At 55.5% G+C, this 21,548-nt stretch overlaps 6 protein-coding genes across 6 annotated transcripts; 2 read left to right on the top strand and 4 right to left on the bottom strand.

Moving 5' to 3' along the window:
• Positions 1-971: 971 nt before the first annotated feature.
• On the bottom strand, positions 972-4,302 carry MYCTH_2310943 (uncharacterized protein). Its single transcript, XM_003666284.1, has one exon. The coding sequence runs from the start codon at positions 4,116-4,118 to the stop codon at positions 1,005-1,007; it is 3,114 nt and encodes a 1,037-aa protein (XP_003666332.1). The 5' UTR covers positions 4,119-4,302; the 3' UTR covers positions 972-1,004.
• Positions 4,303-4,753: 451 nt separating this feature from the next.
• On the top strand, positions 4,754-6,957 carry MYCTH_2310941 (uncharacterized protein). Its single transcript, XM_003666283.1, has 3 exons — positions 4,754-5,611; positions 5,677-6,584; positions 6,737-6,957. Exons 1-3 carry the CDS (start codon positions 5,198-5,200, stop codon positions 6,798-6,800), a joined length of 1,386 nt encoding a protein of 461 aa, XP_003666331.1. The 5' UTR covers positions 4,754-5,197; the 3' UTR covers positions 6,801-6,957.
• Position 6,958: 1 nt separating this feature from the next.
• MYCTH_2310937 (uncharacterized protein) lies at positions 6,959-9,140 on the bottom strand. The gene is made up of 3 exons (XM_003666282.1): positions 9,109-9,140; positions 7,199-8,362; positions 6,959-7,134 (listed from the first exon to the last, which is right to left on the bottom strand). The coding sequence occupies exon 2, from the start codon at positions 8,287-8,289 to the stop codon at positions 7,561-7,563; it is 729 nt and encodes a 242-aa protein (XP_003666330.1). The 5' UTR covers positions 8,290-8,362; positions 9,109-9,140; the 3' UTR covers positions 6,959-7,134; positions 7,199-7,560.
• A 3,303-nt stretch (positions 9,141-12,443) lies between these two features.
• Positions 12,444-13,193, bottom strand: MYCTH_2310934 (uncharacterized protein). The gene is made up of 2 exons (XM_003666281.1): positions 12,742-13,193; positions 12,444-12,634 (listed from the first exon to the last, which is right to left on the bottom strand). The coding sequence occupies exons 1-2, from the start codon at positions 13,048-13,050 to the stop codon at positions 12,491-12,493; spliced, it is 453 nt and encodes a 150-aa protein (XP_003666329.1). The 5' UTR covers positions 13,051-13,193; the 3' UTR covers positions 12,444-12,490.
• A 3,691-nt stretch (positions 13,194-16,884) lies between these two features.
• MYCTH_2120970 (uncharacterized protein) lies at positions 16,885-19,981 on the top strand (the record flags this gene model as incomplete). Its single annotated transcript, XM_003666280.1, has 5 exons — positions 16,885-16,898; positions 18,655-18,997; positions 19,180-19,327; positions 19,464-19,629; positions 19,777-19,981. 5 exons carry the CDS (start codon positions 16,885-16,887, stop codon positions 19,979-19,981), a joined length of 876 nt encoding a protein of 291 aa, XP_003666328.1.
• Positions 19,980-21,537, bottom strand: MYCTH_75197 (uncharacterized protein). The gene is made up of 2 exons (XM_003666279.1): positions 21,020-21,537; positions 19,980-20,776 (listed from the first exon to the last, which is right to left on the bottom strand). Exons 1-2 carry the CDS (start codon positions 21,530-21,532, stop codon positions 20,240-20,242), a joined length of 1,050 nt encoding a protein of 349 aa, XP_003666327.1. The 5' UTR covers positions 21,533-21,537; the 3' UTR covers positions 19,980-20,239.
• Positions 21,538-21,548: the final 11 nt, after the last annotated feature.

Raw genomic sequence — 21,548 nt, 5'->3', positions numbered from 1 at the left:
GTCACCGATTGCCCAGCTGCGCCATTGGGCAAGGTAGCGAGCCCCTCTTGCAGCCCAACGTGGCAACCGGGTTCCCCTACCCAGTTTTTTGCACACGCTCAATGACAAGCACAGATGACGCCCGACACCTATTGCACAAGGTTCGAGATGGGTAACACAAAACAGGTGCCGCGGGCTTCACGGAGACCCAGCCCCTTGCGGGGCTACTTCCGATTGGGAGGGGGGCCCTTTAAGCTCTAGGTTACTGTGTACTGTGTAATGCTCTTTCAGGCCCTCGCGCGAGAAAGAACCTTGCAGGAGCCGCCCATGCCGACCCCTCAACCTCTCCACACAGCCCGGACAGGCGCAGGATCCCGAGAGGGTGGTACTGATGAAGTCGATTTCTCCAATGCGGCGGCGGGGATCTGAGGGATCTGAGTTGCCGTGTCAGCTGCAATGGACTCACTTGGGCAACAAGCGTTGGCACTTGCTGGCAGACAACGGCCCAAACGTCACCCTTTCGCCCACGGCCGGCCGGTTTTGATTGACCTGACGAGGTAACCAAGTATGTCAGCACACCGAAGAGAAGCATCATAATGTCGTGAGGAATTTGGGCTTGCTTTATGGGAGTATGGGTCACCGCAAGGCCGGGCAAGCAGTTTCCAAGGCATGATCTTCCAGCTCAGGGAAACAAAGTCGATCCAGTAGGTAGTCACGAATAGAAGGTGATCATGTTTGATGTGCATGGTTCCAACGTTGAATGTATTTCCTCCTCGCGGGGTATTCTCTAGTCGTTACTTCATCGTTCTCATCGGCAAGAGTAATCATAGCCTCGGTTGCGCCTCCGGAAGTAGCGAGACCTACTTTGAACAACATGGTTGCAGCAAAACGACACCCAACTAGGCACGTGTCTCTCGATCTGACGATGACTCGTGGCTTCCCCGATCAGCTAAGAGGGGATTGGGGGCCCAATACCAGGCGGCGGGAGGAAGGGGGGGGGGGGGGGAAACTGAGCCACCGTGGCCTCATTCGGGCCGAGCGCTCTCCAGCAGATCGTGTGCTTCCCGACTCCAGGGCCCGCCCCCCTTTGCTGACGTGAAGCCAGGGTACCTCATCTGCCGTTTGGGACGCTCACTTTCGCGGGCGGCGGCGGCGGGTTCCGGCCGTACGTGTAACCCCCGCGTACCTTCGAGCAACGCAGGGGCTCGCTCCGGGGGCAGGATGGACCGAGGAACTTGGCCTGCGGCGTCGGACTCTAACGCAGCCTTACGGCCCCGCGTCGCTGGGTTGGCTATTCTGGGGCGGGCAGACCCAGCTGCTGGTCCATCTGGACGTGGCATCGCGTTCATCTTGGTTTCACGAGAATTGGGCCCGACGTCGGCAGGATTGTTCATAGGCGCTTGAGGCTGTTCTGGCAATCGTGGCTGCTCGTTGTTTGACCGTGGTTGCAGCACTTCGCTGTCCGTTGCAGGCGCTGCGGGTGTTCTCTCCCCGGTGTCACCTTGCGGCCTTGATGTCGCCTGAGCAACAGCCTTTTCAGGTGCGGTAATGCCCTGGGGCCCGGAGGAGGTGGAGGCTCGTGCAACCATTTCTTTGTCATTACCGCTTCCTACGGCGGAGTCGTTCGGTGTCGGGCGGGCGACGCTTCGGCGCGTCATATGACCAGACTGTAGCACTGCAGTGGCTGTCGCTTGGTCCTTTCGGGTCGTCTCATCCAGTCGTCCGTTCGCCCTGTTATGAGGATCCGAGTCGGACTGCTGAACAGCAGGCGGAGCAGCTTCATGAGAATTAATCGCCAACTTAGGAATGGATGGTTGTGGTCGGCCCGACACTGGAGATGGTCCTCCCCGATCCTCAGTGACAACTGCTCGGGCCGCATTCGCCAATATGGCAGGAGGACTGGAGGAGGGTACAAGCCCAAAAATCTCCCTGCTTTTGACGCTCTTCCTGCTGAGCTTGGCTAGTCGTGGTTTAACCTGAGCCCCAGGCAGCTCTTTGGCACTATCCTCGGAGTCGACCTTTCGAGCCTTCTTCCTCGGGCGACCCGACCCCTGATCATCCATACACTCTGTCTTGCGAGTCCGGCGCGAGGGCCTCAACGTTGGAATCTCTGTCTGAGCTTCCGATAATGCTTCTTCGTCGAGGCCACCTGAGTCGTCCGGTTCATCGGGAGCTCGTGCAGAAGCCTTAGCCCTCAATCGCATCCTCCTGTCCCGATAAGAACGCGGTAGTTCCTCAGTATCACTTTCCTCGGCGCCGGTATCATTGTCTGGTTTTGACGCGCCTGCAGGATGTACTGGTCTCTCTGTAGGCTCAGTTGAAGTGGTAGTTCCCACCTGCAGCATCGACGGATCTGCGTTGTTCCCAACCTTACTTCCACGCCGGCTATCCTGATGTGGTGAAGGCTGTGGCGGTAGAGGATCGAGTTCTTCTGAGGAGTTCTCGGAAACAGCGGGCGAAGAAGGACCTGATCCACCCTGTTGCGCCGACAAGGTAGCGTCGGCAGTTTGACAGGCAGCTCCAAGACTTGGTTCAACCGCGACGGAGTGGACAGGCCGCTCTATGTCTCTGCCTGCGGGGTTCGACTCGTCGGCTGGCGCACCCTGTGATCGTGGTTGCTTTGTTCGATTCCTCTGCTCGGAAAGCAGCAAGAGGCCACGTTTTTGTCGGCGCTTTAGTCGCAGCTCCGTTCTCTCCTCCATTGGCGGCCTTTGGGCATCTTCAAAGTCCTCCCCCGTCGGCCTCGGTTCGGCAGTCTGGGTTTCAACTGCCGTTCGCGGCAATCCGTCACTCTTGGAAGACTTTGGTGCCTCGCCCAGAGAGTCGTGGCGAGGAACAGCTATCTCATTCACTTCTCGCCTAGGTTCCCCGAATCTTTGTCTCGGGTTTGATTCAATGCTCGTGGCTTCGTCCAGGACAATCGCTTGAGAGCGCGAAGACCCTGGCACGCTGGCTTGCGCGTTGGTGCTCGATTCGCCATGACAGGTTCCCTTGGAAAATTCCAGTATACGCTGGGCCATTTCCTCGCTTTGGACTCGCGACTGGTCCTCTGACCGTCGGGCGGCAACTGTCAACAACCCACTCTTGCCAATGGAGGTCGTAGGTCGGCCAATGCCTTCGGTCGATTCACACCCTCCGCTCTGCGGCCTTGGGACTGCTTTCCCTCCATGAGACCAAAGAAGACTCTTTGATGAAGACTGAAGCGAGATCCTATCTTCGCGTCCACCAGCTTCCTCACCTGTTCTTACGGAGGGCGCCGCAACCGCCTTCTTCGGTGAACTTGAATTCACAGAAGTGGTAGAAGATGGACCCCGAACGCCACTTGCAAGTTGTCCGTTATGCCTGGTTTCATCGTTGACTCCTTGTTTGGCATCTTCCCCAGGTTGTTGTTGAGGTGTCGATGTGTCTTGCTCGCGGTAGGTGGAATTCGCTGATCGTCGCAGGGGGGCCGAGCTCAGTGGAACAGCAGACAATGACAATGTAGCACCAAATAAATTCTGAGCATAACCCTTCTTGCTCGGTGGTGTTATGTCGCGTCTACTCCGTTTCGAAGGACGCGAGTCGGGGCTGTCGTTCGCATTGCCATCGGCTTTCTGCCGCAACTCGAATGGAGACTCGGCCGGGACCACGGCCCGGCCGTAGTGTCCTGTCGGGGTCCCCAGCAGATGATTTAAGGGCCGGTGACGAGTTTGAAAATGTGCTTGGGCGCGGGGTCCAGCAACGGGGGTGGTCGGTGATGGGCCGGCCAGGGGCGGACACCCCAAAAGGCGTGCTTGACGCTGTTCCTTCTCTTTCGCCCTCTTGTCCAACAACTCCGATAAATCCTGCTCTTTGCGGCCGACGCAGTCCATGACCTGAATAATGGCGGTCCCGTGCTCCAGCTGAACTTCTTCGCCTTCACCAAACTCTTCTTCACGTGTCCAATGCAGATCTCCGACAAAGTTGCCGCGGTCATCGTAGACCATGACGCGCTTGTTGAAGGTATGGTATCTGAGGCGGCCGTCTTCCCATCTCTTCTGCTTCTTGCGGAGGTCATGGGTAAAGAGGCAAATGAACTCGAGGACCGCGGCGCTGCGTCCACCGTTGCCCGAGTCCAATGAGCCCGCAGGAGCTGGCCGCGAGGAGGTCATAGACGGCATCTTCGACAGACGTGTGAGTCGCTATCATGGCATCGCTTCGACAAGAAAAATACCAGAGAGTTGTGTGGGTGCGGCCAGTTTCTGGATGGCCCGTTGCTGCTTGTGCCCGTGGCCGTCTGCTTGATCGAACCTGGCGAGAATGACGCGAGGCGACTCCCTGACGCGTGTATCCAGGGAACGCGCTGTCACCTGATCCCGCCTACCCCACCTTCCAGTTATGCAGTAACAAGGGCTTTTGATTGGCTAAAATAATGCCCCGCTCCGTCAAACGATCCTGACCCAACGGTTGGCTGCTTTGGCGTCCCTGACCTGGTTTTGCCTCCAACCATGAGCATTGCTTCCCGCAGAAAGTTGCAAGATGCGGTTGTTTGGCTAACCAGAACCGCCACTGTGCTCCGTTTAGAGGGGTCAATCCCACGCTCGACATACCGTACCGAGCGTGCGCACCACTTTTCTGATGCCAATGCAGAGTCGAGCTAGGTTCGAGTTTCGGACTTGCAGGTTTCTTGTTGCCCCTTATGCAAGATTCGAGTGCTTTGGGGCTGTGCCACCCCAACATTGTTCGGACGAGCCGTCCTTTGGGCCAACGAAGCGAGACAGAGCTGGCGCATGTGCCGAACTGGCGTAATCCGTATTTCTTTCCGGATCCCTAAAATTCACATTTTCTCCGACACTGCATTGGCCACACTCTGAGCTCTTCTGAATATTGGTTTCTGTGATCGCAAATCGCCAATGCCGCGCACTTGTATGTGGTGGACGCTTGCTCGACAAAGCCGCTGAGGTACCAGGGACGCGCTCCTTGTTTCGCAAATTTCCAAGTGAAACAATCTCAGTTTGGTAGTTGGAACTCTCGGCACCGCTACGAAATGCAGTCTATGCAACGACAGTTTGGCAAGCTCCTGAACAGAGGCCCGGGGGAGAATGCCAAGGTTGCTGTTCTCTTGAACGATTACGAAGACGCCGACAATGTTCTTGCAAAGGTACAGAACAAAAAAATAAATGACTCAGATTTAACGTGATTTTGCTCGTCGTGTAGCTGGCTTACATGATCATCCCTCTAGATTATTGACAATGCGAGGATGTGGAGAGACTCCTGGGCTGCTCTTGCCAGCGCCCAACTGCAGGTAGTGACCGAGTATGAAGGCCTCTACGACCCCATCGCCGGAGCTTCTGATGGACAATCGCGGCACGCCGTCCCGACTCCGCAACTTCAATTGGAACGCACCTTTCGACTGAAAAAGGCGTACACCGAGCTCAAGGCGGACCTGCTGGAAGAGATGTTCATGATCGAGGAGCATATCCTCAAGCCCGCAGCTGATGCCCGCGATTGTATCGCGCCCATTCGCAAGACCATCAAGAAGCGGGAGAATAAGCGGCTGGACTACGAAAAAGCCCAGGACAAGGCATTGAAGCTCCAGCGGAAGCCGGGACGGAGTTCCAAGGAGGAGACTGCGTTAGCGAAAGCCGACGCCGAGATGGCGCGAGCCGCGGATGTGAGCGGCACCCCATCCCATACTTACCTGGCTCGTTTGATCTGAGAAGCTGACCAGTAGGACAGGAATTTGGCATTGCCGACGAGCACCTCAAAGAGACACTGCCGCCCATCATCCACGCGGCGTTTAGCCTGGTCACTCCGCTGCTATCAAACCTGGTCATGATCCAGAACCGACTGCTAGGGCTCTACTACACGACGCTGCACACCTACTGTGAGGAGGTTGGATTCCCCTCACCGCCGCCCCCGATGGACGAGGTGGTCGCCATCTGGAACGGCGCATTGGGGCCCGTCCGCAGCGAGATCGAGACCATCAGTTTCATCGCGCGCGGCAAGTCCACGCGACAACAGCATCACCATCAGTACCATCACCAGCAGCCGCAAAATCAAGAACCAATTGGCGTCGGCAACGGACCCCGGCGCTCGGCGACGGGCCTCATTTCCAGCCAACGACAGCGCATGCTTCCGGCGCTCTCCCCTTCGCCGTCGACCTCGAGCTCGGCGCTCGACCAACAGCGGGCCGACTACACCAACGCGACCGACTTCACCACGGCGACCATTTTGGGCGGAGCCGCCGTGAGCCGGACCGCAATCAACGGAGAGCAGACCCCGTCGCAGAACCAGCCGCGACAGGACTCCTCCTCTTCCTCCTACTTTCCCTCATTACACCACCACCACCAACAACAACAACAACGACGACAACAACAACAGCCACAAAAGGAGAAGCAACAGCGACAGCGACAGCAGCAGTTTCTCCCGACCCCCGCCGCCGCCACCACCACCACCGCAACCGCAGTACTCGGCAAGAAGAAGCCCCCCCCTCCGCCGCCCCCTCCCAAGCGGGCGGCGACGAACAAGCCGGACGAGTGGGTCGTCGCGACGTACAACTTCGCGGGCCAGGGCGACGGGGACCTGTCGTTTCGCGAGGGGGACAGGATCCGGGTGCTGAAGCGGACCGAGACGGATCAGGACTGGTACGCTGCTCTCCCTCTCTCTCTCTCTCCCCTCCAAGCCCAACAACCTTCTTCTCGCCCTTCCGCGTTCTTTCACCAATTCGGTGAAAGTGTACAGGAATCACTCGAGACCATGGCTGACTGCTAACGGCGTTATGTTTGTTCGCTTGCAGGTGGGTCGGTGAGCTCGATGGCGTCAAGGGTAGTTTCCCTGCCAACTACTGCAAGCCTTTATGAATGATCATGATTTTCATGGTACTGCCGATAAAGATGTGCATTTTCGACTTCTTCACAATACACTAATAATGAATGGGTTGTTGGTTGTGGACAGCAAGTTGAAGAAGCGTATGGGACATGTCGTTGGATATTTCGGAAGGGCATCCTGGGAGGGGTGGGGGGGGGATGTCATAGAATGTCAAGGGAACGGGAAAACAGCTTGAGGGGTATTGTGACTATGTTAATCTCATGGTCCTTGCGGGTGTTTATTGTTTAAGAGGCTGCAGTAGTGGAATCACAGGTTGATTTGGTGTAGATCGTCAAATTCTGTCCTATCCAGAGACCGCTGACCCTGCTTCGGCACCGTCAGTCCACCGAGAAGGGTTATTTCTGAATTTATTTCTGAATTATGAACACACCCGGTGTTGTCGAGAATCCGCTGGACTCATCTGTCATCATTGGTCTACTTCTTCTGGTTGCGATACTCGCCAAGGCTGTATGAATATTGCCGAGGGAGCGGTCTTAGCACACTCTCAACTCAGTCAATCTCGCTAGCAGTCACAAAAGAAACAGTGAAAGGCTAATCAAAACCAGGCCCTCGCTACATCGCTCAAAAGCATAACACAGAAAACGCCGCGCCTTAGTCATGCCTGGGAGGTATCACCCATGTACCCATGTTCCGTCGCCGTCTATATGGAGGCTGGGGTATCAAAAGAAATTCGGAGAGACATAAGAGAAGGCCGTCTTGCCGTTGGCACAACATGGTGTCCAGATACCTCCTTCAAATCGAAGCGACGCTCAATTCGACGGTGGGCGACGAGCCAGAGTCTCTCTCGCGCCGTTTCCCTTTGCCTGAGAACTCGGAGGCATCCATGGCGGCGCCGCCCGCCGGTGAGCCGAGACCGAGATAGCAATCCGATTCAAGCGACATGGGCGTGACAGGGCCGGGACTTCCGACGGGCTGCAGTCGCGGCGAGAGCGGCCTGTGCGTCTTGAGGAAAGTGGCGGCGAACTGTCCCCGTGGTAGTGACGGGGGAAGCCCACTCGGGGACGAGGCGCCTGATGAACTGGCCGAGCCGCTGCTGGTTAGAAGGGCGCTGGCGGCCATGGAGGCCTGCGCGACCATGTCTCTCTGGTACTGCTGCAGCTGTCGCTTGACATCGGAGTCGAGTCGGTGATGGTGCGCTTGGTCTCCCAGCGGGTGTTTGGGCACCTGAGGCTCGGAACGAATCGCTGGCGCCGCAGGCTGCGTCGTTGCCGGCGGTCGGCTTTTCTGCGGTGTCTTCCCGTGCCTTTTCTCCCAGTTGGAAGGGTAGTACTTCCCCATCGGGAGGACCACATCATCGTGGTGACCGCTCGGTATGTACGACGATATAGGGGTGTCGGGCGATGTCAGGTTGCTCAAGGGCGCCTGCTCAGGCCGAGGAGCATGCGTAGCCGGAAGAGCCCGGGGCTCTGTCCCAGATTTGCTTGATTCAGCGGCTCTCTTCTGGGAGCTCTTTCTGGCCATTTCAGCGTCGCAGTGGAAGGGGTGGGGGAAGTGAATGCGGGATTCTGGGTCTTCATGAAGTGGGAAATACCCTCTGCACAAGAGTTTCAGGTTAGTAATAAGGCTCTCAGGGCGAGTATCAATAGGTGGTAATACCCAGGAACGTCTCCCCTCGCTGAAAGGGGTTCTGGCGGGAGGTCGGGAGATGTGGATGCACCAGAGGCTGGGTCCGTCCTCTGGCTTCTGCTTCCAATTCCAGGCAATTCGAAGCCCAACGGTCTGCTGAAGCTTCCCGGAGCAACTCTAGGGTAATTTGGCGACTTTGGGATGTTCTCCAATGTTCGTGGGCGAGCGCTCACTTCTGTAGGGAGAAGCCATCAATTTAGCAGTGGCTTACGATCATAAGAGAAGCCAAGAATGCCTGAAAAGGAAATGCGTCTCAGGCGACCCTGAAACTTTGGCCCAGCGGCCTTGTGTAGGCTACTACACTTAGGGGCCCAGCAGGTGGGGGGTCCCCCACAGAAGCCCACTTCCCCGCGATCCGGAATGGGCAGTCCTGGGTCGCCCCTGGCAGGTACCACAACAGCCCCTATACGGAATACGCTGCAATCCGTAGAGTGTTGCTTGTCGCGGGTTTATATGACTCTCTCCAAGGCCGGTTTCACAGACACACTTGTTTCTGGAATTTCCTGCTCTTTGGCCTGCAGTTGTTTGCATGGGCAGACGACGAAAAAAAAACCGCGGCGAGGGACACGTGACCACCAAGGCGCATGCCGGAAGGGAAAGAAGATGGATGGCGGAGGACCGCTGGGGGAGAGAACAGGAGCGCAGGCAACGTGCCTTTGCCCAAGAGAAGATCGTTCCTAGCCGCCGAAGGGTCGGTCGCAAACCGAGAAACCATAGCGCGAGGCGGAGCGTCTTCGTACGCGGGCGTGTGGGCGGGAGACAGGATGAACTGCTCCTCCGAGTCATTCGATCTATGCGAAGCGGTCGACGCATGCGAGGCCTCGGAGGAGGTTGAAGCGGTCCGCTGGTGCGTGGGGCGCCTCGGGATTGGCAGCGGCAGTCTGAAGGAATGAGTGCGGCCTTCCATTTTGCGAGGATGCGGCAAGGTGGAACGGTTCAATCCAAGGCGTCGCAAACATGGAGATCTGTAGGGCGCGGGTGTAAGAGGACCTAAGCGGCCTAAGTTTTGAGTCAGCGAACAGCTCTCGACGCAAGACTTGAAGACTCTCGACGGTTCTAGGAAAGTGCAAGAACGAAACAGATGTTGGAGGACTCGGAAGGTCAGAAGAACTGCCAGGAAAGGAAGGCGCCCTACAGAACGCCCTCACATAACTGCCCACTCCTCGGCCTTGTACTACAAGGAAACTTGCGTGTTGCACCCGTGGGCGCATTTATAACACGGAAGCGCGATGGTGTTCTGGGCGTCGACATACCTCAGGTATAGGTGATTTGTGCAGCCGCGGGGTATCTCTATCCTCCAAATCCTCCGGTACTCTGTGTACGTACGTCTTCCCGGATCCCGCCCTGGAAAATGGTGGCCAGTACTCCGTCCAGCCCGGCCACAGTCCTCTTCTCGCAATAACTAATCGAGTTCTGGGCGCGTCGCAGAGCCGCTGATAGAGTTTGGTTGGCGTCAATAACTGAAAGTGGGATGCTTTTTCGTGCCTCGAGTCAGTTAAGGAAGTTGTCAACCAAGGGCCTCCCATGGAACCCAGATCTAGCTCAGAGCGTGGGCGCAAACGCAACTAACCGCCGGAGATAATACGGTTAGGAGAAGCCAAGTGCGGTTCTCTTGTAGAAGACGGTCAGCCTGGTGTTGGCGGATGGCGTGTCGAGCTTGGGGAGGTTTGTTGACGTTGCATGGCAGGGAATTTGGGCATTTGGGATTAAGAACAGAACATTCAAAAGTTCATTCCCGTTTTGTGGGTGTCCTCTGCATTTCACTGTCACTGGGAAAACAGAACCCAGCCCTGGTTGCCTGCGGACGGATGAAGACCAGGATTGTCTGCCGCCCCACTACAAAGATCCCTGCTCCTCGCACGAGTTGGGGCAAGCATATCCAAGGGTCTTGGTGGGGGGGGAGGGGGGCCGAGTTGGAGGGGTCACTGGCGATCATTCCATAACTACAATACGCGGTGAGAGATACAAGGTTGAGCAACTAACTAACCAACGGTGGTCTCGTCTGTAAGCGACAACCGATCTCCGCAGTACTGTGTGGTGTGCAAATATTATGAACGTACCCATCTACTAGTATACCTCTTACATGTAAGGTGTGAACTCTATGTACCTACATAATCCGTTAAGACTTATGTATGTATAGTATATACCTTATCCAGGCCTCCTGGTTCCAGGTGTTGCTAGGCGTGCCGGGAGCGGGAAAGGGCCCACCTTGAAGCAGGGGAGCCACGGAAACCAGGGAACCTCGATCATCCAAGAACACACCGGGTAATCCGTAGTTACAACATAAGTGTGATTCAAACTGCTCCAGGATGTACGTCAATGTGCGTCGGGACCTAACGGCAAGAGAGTCAGTGCTACTCTTTAGCTTATGTATGTAGGAACCACTATAATGCGTGTTTCCAGGATACGGATTACACTCCACCAGGCAGTATGCATTAGTGGTGGATTGTTCATGGCATGCGGTCCGTGGGGCAAACGCACTTCGCCAGCCCCCTGGTGGCAGCGGGTGGGTTGGGAAGCGAAACCCTGGATGCTGATCACCGCAAATCCCGCAAGACAACGGCGAACATAGCACGGTCATGGGCTGCAACAAGCCACGAGCATCAGCGCCCAACGCCGCACCACCCCGGCGCACACACGCTCAGGGTGTGCGCAATGGTATGTACATACATTCACCCTTGGGGGACGGGTGGTGGCAGCCAAAAAAAAAAAAAAAAAGACGAAATCGCAATCGACGATCACCTAGCGACTCCCAACGGCCCTTGACCCCGCCGTCAATCGTCAAGTTGATTGCGGGGTAGATAGGAGGGAAAAGGTGCCCCTCCATCTTGATGCTCCGCGGCGGTTGGAATGATGGACCAGGACGGGTGGGCTCCTTCAGATAGTGTCAAAGCAAACAGCGTAAGACGACACGCACGGATTACTCTGCTGTGTCTCGAGACCTGTCGCGTTGGCCTAGAGGACAAACTGAATGGGCTGTTGTTTCAAGCCTGAAAATTCGACCCCCAGGCCATGGCACCTGCATACTTTGTACAGTACATACATACACAGGTCTCGTTCTCGAAGGACAAAGAATGGAATACCTAAAAGGAGAAAAACACGCCCGGGGTTCGTTATCAATTCCCACACTCTAACGAGCATTTTGGTTGGCGGTTTCGCTGATTTTATAGCTGGCTGCACTCGACGAGGGAATCGGAGCGGCGGCTTGCAACTGAAGCACTGAGCGATCGACGGCTTGGCGGTCAAAGTGTTTTCCATCATACATCCCACAAAGTCGATGTCCAGGTCCACTCACTTCCGCACCAAGCGCTAAAATTGTGGTGTGTGTCTGGGTGCGGGTGTGCAGGCATCAATTGTACGCCGACACCATAAGGGTGAATCCTGATGAAGCAGCGTCGAGTTCACCTTGCTGCGTGTTCGATGTCGTGATTCTGAAGTGTGACTTCGGAGGGTCGCTGAGAGACATTCTAGGTACGATGACGTCAGGCCGTAGTGGCGGAATGAAACAAGCAGCACGGCGGCTAGCAATCCATACATGGCTACCACGAGTTGACTCCGTGCAATACTACTGCGTACCTACCTCAACTATAGTGTGCCGTCCATTAACGGATTCACACCATGACGATTGGCTTCGGTATATCTATAACCAACTGCGTTCCGTAGTGCAAGGTATGTTTGTAGCAGGACTCTCGGTATGTTACCCTCAGTAAATCTCATTAATGATAGTGCTAACCTGAGTATGATAACCCTTATATCCTTCCTAAGGTGCCAAAACTCCTCTATAACGCCAAGGCAAGAGAAATGTGCTTCAACTTGCGAGGGGACAAAAAGTGTCAGAAACCATGACGCGAAGTACCACAGGATTAATCCTCCGTCCATATGCCACCCCAAACACCGTGCTTTTGCCACATGTAGGTATCTCCCCCCTCCTATCCCTAGCTAATGTCGTGTATGTCGTCTTCAATATTGCCCCTGAACTGTCTATACGCTCCCGAGCCCCCTACCCGGCGCCCAAAACCCGGCTGGCGAAACGACTCTAGTAGTACCTGTGACGGCGCCAGTTGATGAAATACGCCAAGAAGCCAATGAACCAGAGAGCAGTGCTCGCGAACACCACCCACAGGGCATTCTTCATGCGTTGTAGGTCGTCATTTCCGTGGGGATCTACGTTGATGAACATCTAGACAGGAAGTCAGCCGGGCTCGTTCTCCAGACATCTTCACCTCAAGCATTGTAAGCGCGAAAGGAGGGAGGGAGGCTGGAACGGAGAGGGGTGAGCTCACTCACCTTGGCAAAGATGCCCAAGAGCACGGCCCACATGACTAAGAGCACCAAGTGGGACACCCAGACGAAGGTGGACCGGCGAAGAGAGGCAAAGTAGTACAGAACGACGGTCGCGGCAGAGAAACCGCCAACAATTACGGCGTAGATCCATTCGTCGCTGGGGTAGACTCTGGCCTTGCGAGCGCGGTCGATGTCGATGCCGTAGAGGGCGCAAACGGTGATGGCAAGGGCGAACTGGGCCAAGTGGAGGAGGGAGAAGTAGGGGTCGTTTCGCACGCAGTCGCGGGACCTCATCATCTTGCCTTGGATCATCTTGGCTTGGTTGGTTGGTTGGTCACGGACTCGACTTGGTGTAACAAGAACTCGACGGTTGATGTGCGGGGAACTGTCTGTTTCGAAGGTCAAGTCTTAAAGGGCGTGCACTGAGTGTGATACCTGCAAAAATGATCACTCGAATCCAAGATAGATAATCAGAGCTCGTGGTGAGCAATGAAACCTTATCAAAGAAGGCGTGAACGAGTGCAAGCATGCCAAGAAAACCATACTCGAGACTTGGCAACAACGAACAGGACGCCAGCGAATAAATACTGTATCCCGCATGATTTATACCCGGGAAGACCAGTGCTCACAATTAGATCTTAGTTGCGCATGTGTACATACATGTAGATACACTTTTGTCGAGGCCCGCTGTTGGGGCGCCAATTTGGTTCCTTTGGCGTTCTGAAACAGGCCCGGCCGCGAGATGGGACCTGATAGGCCGAAGAACTAGGGGAGTTGGGGGCCAGACGGAACGGGATGTTGAAACACATCGGCGCCGGCAACCAACCTTGCAAACTAGGGCAGGAAGTGCCGCGGTCGGCAGTTGGTTAACCAGGGAGCGGGTCATTTTCAGCTGTGGCCGCCAAACGCCAAGTCCTCTGTTGCAGTTTCTTGGGCCTGTATGTAATCCGTACAAAGAAATCTTGATAGTTAAAAAATACCTTTTTATTAGAAAGATACCAAGACATGCTAAGAAATATTTAGAATAGACATTTAGAAATCTATAGACCCAAGTTTTCTATTAAATATTACCTATATCATTAAGCAGGTAATAGAGTGAGAATTTATATATCTTAAAGTATATAGTTATCTATATAATCATTACGCGTGTAGAGGGGTTAGGCTAATATTGGGGGTTGAAGCTCTTCGCTGGCTCTACCTTGCTCTACCTGGCTGTCAAATTTGGGTGGTGGTGTGGTCTCTGGCTTGGTGTGGCCTCTGTAGTAAGAGGGGACTTGGCTTTTGGCGGTCACAGAGGGTCAAAACGGGCCGGGCCATGGCACTGCCTCTTTTATTGGCTGGCTCACCGACCAACTGTTTCCTTTCAGTTTCTCACGATAACGCGGCGAGGTTCAAAAGCACACCGAACAGCAGCTCTGTGGAAGTTACGAGTAGTGATCTCGATTAGTAGTTGCAAGATTTCATTTCGCTCGTTGTCTCAAAAAGATACTGCTTATCATGTGATAAAAACGTTCTTTTTTTAAGAGGGCAAGAGCTAAAACCCTTGTCTCACCTTCACCATCGGAAAGGCACTTAGCCTAATTATTTACCGAACTTTCCTTCTCAGAGCCTCCACCCACGTCATGGTGCTCGCAACTTACTGTGAACACTTCCATTGTATTGAAATGGCGATAGTTGAGCGATATCATTCGGTGCAGAATCCATTGGGATGCCCACGACAAAGCAAGGGCGTATTGTTTTTCCCGCAAACCGATGACCATCACAGCGGCGTTATTCGAGATACCGCAGAGCGCCTAAGGTGGTGGCAGCTGCCGTCATGAGAATACTCGCTAGTATCTCTCAAAAGGGGTGGAAGCTGGTTACTTTGTGTAACCAATTACTAGCTGCTTGCAGAGAGTCTCTTTCTAGCCGTTTTATACGAGCTGCAACAAGTGAGTCTGCAAAACTAAATAGCCTCCTTGTCCCCCCTCGTTACCCTTGATTTTCCCCCGCCCTTTCCCTTGCAATTCCAGCGTGCGAACACGCCGCCTGTATGTGCGTAGCGGGAGGCCTCGCGCCTTTCAGAATCCACACCTCTAGTTCGTACAATCTCGGGGAGAGCAAAGCGGTTGCATCAATAGTACGCTCCCTGCAGTTGATCATTGAGTTTACGGTCAATGACCTATAGCCATGGCCATAGAGCTAGCATCACCGAACTATACACACGGCAAACCCTAACAAGAAGAGCATGGCAAGCAAATGGGGGAATCTCATGCCGACCCGTATACGCGGACCCTATAGCCATCCAATATGTTGATGTTCAAATAGAGTCTCTTGGGACAGGAAGCCCTAGACCTACCGCGGCGTCGCCCCGTCTCTCGCCGCTTCGAGAGAGGCGCCGGGGGCGGGGGGGGGGGGTTGTGTTGCTGTGACGCAGCCATGGGTCGCATTTGCTGCGATGTTGCCGTCTCTACAAGTTGAGCTTGACCAAGCATTGTTGAGACCTGTCTTGGTAAACATATTCACCGAGACGTCGTCGTCATTGTTATTGTTGGCCCAAGGTTCTGACAGGAAACCTAACCTAGGGGAAACTTATCTCTACCGATGTTGCGCTTTCCATCCAAGTCCTTACCAGTGCTCACATACTTGGGAACGAAACTATAACCCTGAGAGCAACGTGGCTGTTTCACCTTGCCCGGACCGGCCCTCTCTCCTCTGGAAACCTCTGAAAGTTTTACCGGGCAATTCCATCTGAGCCCCCAGTGTTGCCCGTCCATCGACAAGTGTTTGCACATCTTGGTTCTAAAAACTTTTGGGGGAGCAAATCTCTGCTTTCCATTGTGGCTTGGACATTGAGAAATGAACCTCAACCGGCCCATGCTCGGTCAGCGTTAGAGTGAAGCGTCCCCGTCTTCTTCCTGTCCATTCACTCAACACTTGTTTCACTCACACCGAAGAATGTCAATTCTTCGGGCCTCAAAGAAACAAGCAACGCCCTTGCCCAAGGTCCACTCGACTCCTATTGCCATGATGAGTTCAAGAGGACCTTTGTGAATACCCGTGAGTTGCCCCCCTCCCCTTGACGGGACCTTGTGTTTGGCATTCTGGCTTTCCCTTTGCCTCACAAGCTTCGATTGGTCGAGAAGCCATCTCGGTGTGTATTTCGCTCATGAACATTGCTGCGATGCTCTTCTCTGACCGCCAGACTGGAAGTTACAAGGTCCGGCTCAGCCAAATTACCATGAAGGTTTCTTAGTATATATTGGGGTGCTTGCGCTCCAGAGAGCATCGAAATCTTGCGGACAGAGACAAGGAACTCGAGAATTACTTGAATACAACCAGCCCATTATCCATTTTCCAAATATCATCACTCTTCAGTGCGACGTGCTCCATCGTCATCACCCATCAGCCATATTATCCCAGACAACTGTGGCATGTCAGAGTACGGATACTGCGCTCATCCCATCCCAGCCAACTCCATTGTCTGTCACGCTCTAATCAGAATACAGGCCCAGACTTCCTGAGACCAGACGAACTGTAAGTGTTTGTTCGTCTATCCTCGTGTCCTGAGAACGAGAGAAACAACATATTCGCGCGAATACCCCCTGCCCCTCCTTTGTTTCCCCCTATACTCACCCATTTATCCACTACCTACCTATTTATCTTGCCATATACCAGCTAACACTCGCTTCCCCCTCTCCTCATTTTCTTTGGTTCAGCAAACACCCGCCTTCACCATCATGATCCGCTACATCTGCTGCGACTGCAAGTGGGACAACAACCCGGATACCCACGTGCAGTGCATCAACTGCGGACACGTCCTCAGTGCGAGCTGCTGCACTCAGGAGACGCACTACGTCCCATCCAGTCGCTAGTCTGGTGGATGGATCGAGCATGTATTAAAGGGGTCGTGGGGGGAATTGCGCTGGGAGACGACGGGGATGGCACTTCTCTCCCAAATGCAACACTCCTGCCCTTCTCGCCCGCCCCCCCTTCCATCTCCTCCACCGGCGAACGACAGCCACGGCACGAAACTGGACGACAAGAGCCGGGGGTGGAGGGAGGGAGGTGCCGGGGGATTCTTTGGTGACCCATGATACCATTCTTCCCGCCGCCTTCTCTTTCAGCCCTCCACCGGGGGAGTTGTGGCCGCGAGGTAGCGGCGAGATGGTGCTCATACGGTTCCATACGGTTCCCGGGATGGTTTTCTCGCTTGTGTTCCTTTTTTTTTTGGGGGGGGGGGGAGAGGTCGAGTGACGTGGGCCGCGGTCTGGTGAGGCGGCGATGGAATTTCCTTTGGCTTTCTGCCTCGTTTTTCTGCCCGTTTTCTTCTCCTTTTCCTTCCTATTTTGTCTTTTCTGGTTTCCGTATTGGTTTCCGTTTCCTTCTCGCTCTTTCCGGCATTCTTTGGACCATAGAGCTGTTTAGACACGTCATTGGGTGGTGCGGACAGGGCCTTTTGCCTTCCCCTTCCCTATTTCCTCTCTCTTTCTGTCTAGAGATTCTCATGGTTAGATCGCGGGGCTACCCGCAGGATATAGGTATGCATAGAGGTGGCCGGAGGGGGTAGAGAATTCTTGGAATTTCATTGATGTTGTCGTTTTACAACCCGTATACAGAGTATTGCATGCTTCTTTCCATATATGGCGTGTGATGTAACCTTTAACAACCCTACTTCAGATATGTCAAAAGCTAGCTTGATCCGAGCCATGTTCTAGTAAGATTTCAGGGTTCCCTTCGAGAGAGGGGAGCAGTGGGGGAGGCGAACTGAGCAAGGCCTTTGACAAAAGCTCCCCGCAGGGCGGGCGTCTGCTGTTGAGGATGGATGATGGACGGAGGGAATGAGGCTCATAACCCTTCCTCCCCCCTTCCTTCCCCCTCTGAATGTATGTATGTACGGTATGTACACACAAGATCGGATGTATGTATACTACAAAGTGGCGTCGTGGCGCAACTATCGGAAGGCTTTCCGCCAGGCTTTGCACGATCGAGGCGGAGGCTCGCCAATGCACGGTTCTTTTTTGTGATGCGCCAGGAACATGGGTCTGGGTCGTCAACTCGAACAACACACAAACGTTGTCCGCCAGTTCAAACGCTTTGTGGATGTGCCCTAGATTCGAGACCGGGCACCAGAAAGTAGTGCTGCGCTGGCTGCCCCAAGGCAGCAAAGGCAACCCCACCAGCGTGGCAGGGCAAGAAGAATCAGGAAGGAGTTTCCTCCCACAACCTTCACCGTTCTTTTTTGCAGAGGTCCGGTCCATGGGGAGGTAAGTACGCTCGACGTCAAGCGCGAAGTCGGTGAGAACACATGACCTCTGGCTGATGCAAGAAACACCGTTGGACAGCCACAGTGAAAATGAAGAAGGGCGAGGAAGATTGACGGCTGATTGGACATCTTTTGACGAACGCCATCATCTCCAAGCGCAATTGGGCAGCAACAAAGCCGGTGAAAATCCGCCACCGAGCCCGACTTCGGAATTGCCAACCGGGCAGTAACAAGGGACAATGTTGAATGTCCGCGTGGTATTTGTTGATTCCGAAGCAGCTGGTCGAGATGGAGGTCGGAAGTGCCGAGGTGAACTTGCTGCAACCGAGCAACAGCTAACTAGCTGGAACTCGGTAAGCAAGCTACGCTAGGAATACCCACACCATGCCTAGAACTCCAGTTTAACCAACCTGAGTGTGAGTTTACTACGTCCTCCGTTCGCTAAAGCGATCACCGCCCGATGCATACACAGCCGTCGCAACAGCTGACGCACTGCGCAGGTTGCCCGGCACGCTCGCAACCTTCGGGCCTACCAGAGATTCTCCAAGTTCCGAGTTAAGTTCTATTGACTCAAGGCCGAGTCGCATCATCTGTCACCGGGAACGATCCCGGACGACTGGGAGGCCCATGACAGCAGCCCCAGACTCGGACCGGACAAAGGTCCCCGACAGCCTGCCGTCCCCGCCCTTCGTCCACGTCCCGGGCCTCGTCAATCTGCGCGACGCAGGCGGGTACGCCATCCAAGGCAAGCCGGGAAAGGCCGTGAGACGAGGGGTCATCTTCCGCTCCGCCGACTTGACGCAACTCGAGGATGAAGGCATCGCCGCCCTCCGTAAACTGGGTATCACCCACGTCTTCGACCTTCGGTCCGTAACCGAGCTTGCAAAGGCCGGCAACCAACCGCCAGAGACGTGGGAGGGCGTGGCCCGCGTGTTTGTGCCAGTTTTCCTGGACAAGGACTACAGCCCTGAAGCCCTGGCGCTGCGCTTTCGGAATTACAGCGAGGGGACCGAGGTGAGTGAGCTGTCAAACTCAACGCTTTGAGTCGTCCAATCTATGCCACCTCACCGGCTCTTCGTGCGTCTCCAACGAACTGTCCCAAGGCCGCGGACGCGGCACTTTCTGTCCCACTCACCGCTCTCTCCATGAATCTTCGTTTTTGCATCAGCGCAACCCAGGCTGACGATTCGAGGCAGGGCTTCGTGAACGCATATGCCGCCATCCTCGCCTCCGCCGCCGAGCCCGACCACCCTTACTCGCCCTTCCGCACCGTGCTCGAGCATGTCGCCTCCTCAGCGACACCTCCCGCTCCCTTCCTGGTGCACTGCACCGCCGGCAAGGACAGTGAGTCCCACTAACACCTTCCATCCCTCTCTTTCTATCTCTCTCCACTTGAAGGCATACTAACCTCACCGCCCCCCTTCAACAACGCGGGGAGGGGGGGCAAAGCGAATAACGAAAGGGACCGGCGTCCTCATAGCCCTCCTCCTGGCCCTCTGCGGCGTCGACGACGCCACCATCGCGCACGAGTACAGCCTGACTGAGCTCGGGCTGGCCCCGCGCCGCGAGGAGATTGTGCGGCACCTGATTCAGGGGCCGGCCCTGTTCGGGGATCGCGAGCGAGCCGAACGGATGGTCGGGGCGCGGTAAGGCTGCGGCGCACACACACACAACATTCACAAACCCCCCCTCCACTCTACCAAACCCCCGCTCTTTTTCTTTTCCTTTCTCTTCCTCTCTCGCCCCCTCCCTCTTTTTCTGTTTTTCCCCTATGCTAACACTGAGGGACTTAGAAAGGAATACATGCTGGGCACGCTCGCCCTGATCCGCGAGCGGTACGGGTCCGTCGAGAAGTACGTCGTCGACCACCTCGGCGTGTCTCAGACGAGCGTCGAGCGGATCCGGCAGAACCTGGTCGTCGACCTCGCCGACGGGGAGGAGCCGCTCGATTGCACGAGGATCGATGCCGGGCTGAAGGAGCGAGAACCCCGTCTTTAGATTCAAACTTGCATGATTTGCTGCTGCTGCTGCTGCTGCTGTTCCTGCTGCTGCTAGAATACACGATAGAGTTGCCATACATAAGTATCAAGGCCGCGCTGTGCAGGCCAGGTCTTATAGAGACTAGAGACCGACCAACCGAGACTCTAGACTGGTAATTTTTATACAAGGGGGTCTTGCCCCTGGCTGGGGCTGGCCCTAATTTTACAAACACCGATTATTGTCTTGCCCTGCCATCCCACACTACCGACTTCAGCGTCACTCCACGCGCGTGGGGATCTTGACCTCGCCTCTCCTGCGATCCATATGCGGCACGCCGTACCGCCAGCCCACCGCCTTGCGCGCGCGGCCGGTGGGGCCGACGTCCTCGGAGTTGATCTTCTCGAACCGGAACTCGAACCGGTCCGTCTGGACGCGCACCATCCTCTCCTCGGCGGCCTTGGCGCGGGCGTGCTGCTTGTCGGCGAACGCCTTCTCGCTCTCGGCCGCCTCCCGGACGAAGGTCGCCGCGGCCTCGCGCGGGTCCATGCCGGCCGCGATGTTGCGCTCCATCTGCACCAGCTCGGGGATGCGCATCTTGGCGTCGGGCGGCAGGATGTGCTCGCCGAACGCCTTGGCCGCGTCGGCGCGCGTGAACTCGCGCGACTCGGAGGTGGGCACGAAGAGCTGCTGCATCGTGTAGCTGTGCACGTGGATGTCGTTGATGGGCTCGAACGGCTGCTCGCCCTCGGCCAGGTCCGCCTTGGGGAGCATGCCCAGCACGGCACGGGCGTAGGGCAACGCGAGGGGTTTGTTCTGGATGAGATTGCCTGTTAGTAAACCTATGCTGTTCAGATCAAGCTCCGACCATAAAACATTCTGGAGGGTAAAAATGGTTGTTGGTCCGGTTCAGACATTGAGCATCTTCTAACCACGGTCGAGTATTCAAGACTAATCGAAAATTTGTTGTATGTTGTATATCATCATGTAAAGCCACTATTTTCCCATCAAAGGGACGGAAAAAAAAACACCACCAAACGAAATTTGCGGACTACTCACCTCACGTTGCCACCTCTTCTCGATCTCCTTCATCCGCACCACGGCGGCGACCCGGCGCATGTCCACATGGTACTGCGCCGACACGGCCTTGAGCGGCATGCCCTTGACCATGACGGCATTCCAAATCAACTCGCGCGCCTTCTCCGAGAGCACCGGCTCGCTGCGGAAATTGGGGTTGTTGGGGAATGGCTGGTCGGGCGAGACCTGACGATATTCGGAGAACATGATTGTGCGGCTGATGTAGTTGGTCTCGCCCCATCGCGGCTCCTTGAACTGCTTTCCGATCCCCTCTATCCACTCGTTAAACTTGCGCCGCAGCTTCGTGACCTGGGGTGCTGGCGTCGTCGAGAAAGACCGGCTGCATGATGACGGTGATGACGGTGATGCCGGCGCCGCTGGTCCGTGTCGTGGCCCGAACGCGGGGTGTGGTGTTAGGGAGGAAGAAGGCGCTGGCTCGAGGTAGTTCAGCAGCTGCCGAGGCTGGCAGCTGCCACCGTGTATCCGGGGTGGCATGGTTGGAGTGGGTGCC

The sequence above is a fragment of the Thermothelomyces thermophilus genome, chromosome 6, assembly GCF_000226095.1.
Source record: "Thermothelomyces thermophilus ATCC 42464 chromosome 6, complete sequence".
In the NCBI taxonomy this organism is placed as follows: Eukaryota; Fungi; Ascomycota; class Sordariomycetes; order Sordariales; family Chaetomiaceae; genus Thermothelomyces; species Thermothelomyces thermophilus.
This window is presented reverse-complemented; position numbering and strand designations above follow the sequence as displayed.

Bases quoted from the DNA above. Each gene is read 5' to 3' on its own strand.
- MYCTH_2310943 (XM_003666284.1), bottom strand. From the start codon at position 4,118: ATGCCGTCTATGACCTCCTCGCGGCCAGCTCCTGCGGGCTCATTGGAC.
- MYCTH_2310941 (XM_003666283.1), top strand. From the start codon at position 5,198: ATGTGGAGAGACTCCTGGGCTGCTCTTGCCAGCGCCCAACTGCAGGTA. The intron at 5,612-5,676 runs GTGAGCGGCACC...CCAGTAGGACAG, and splicing joins AGATGGCGCGAGCCGCGGAT to GAATTTGGCATTGCCGACGA. The intron at 6,585-6,736 runs GTACGCTGCTCT...GTTCGCTTGCAG, and splicing joins ACCGAGACGGATCAGGACTG to GTGGGTCGGTGAGCTCGATG.
- MYCTH_2310937 (XM_003666282.1), bottom strand. From the start codon at position 8,289: ATGGCCAGAAAGAGCTCCCAGAAGAGAGCCGCTGAATCAAGCAAATCT.
- MYCTH_2310934 (XM_003666281.1), bottom strand. From the start codon at position 13,050: ATGATCCAAGGCAAGATGATGAGGTCCCGCGACTGCGTGCGAAACGAC. The intron at 12,635-12,741 runs GTGAGTGAGCTC...CTTCCTGTCTAG, and splicing joins TCTTGGGCATCTTTGCCAAG to ATGTTCATCAACGTAGATCC.
- MYCTH_75197 (XM_003666279.1), bottom strand. From the start codon at position 21,532: ATGCCACCCCGGATACACGGTGGCAGCTGCCAGCCTCGGCAGCTGCTG. The intron at 20,777-21,019 runs GTGAGTAGTCCG...AATCTCATCCAG, and splicing joins AGAAGAGGTGGCAACGTGAG to AACAAACCCCTCGCGTTGCC.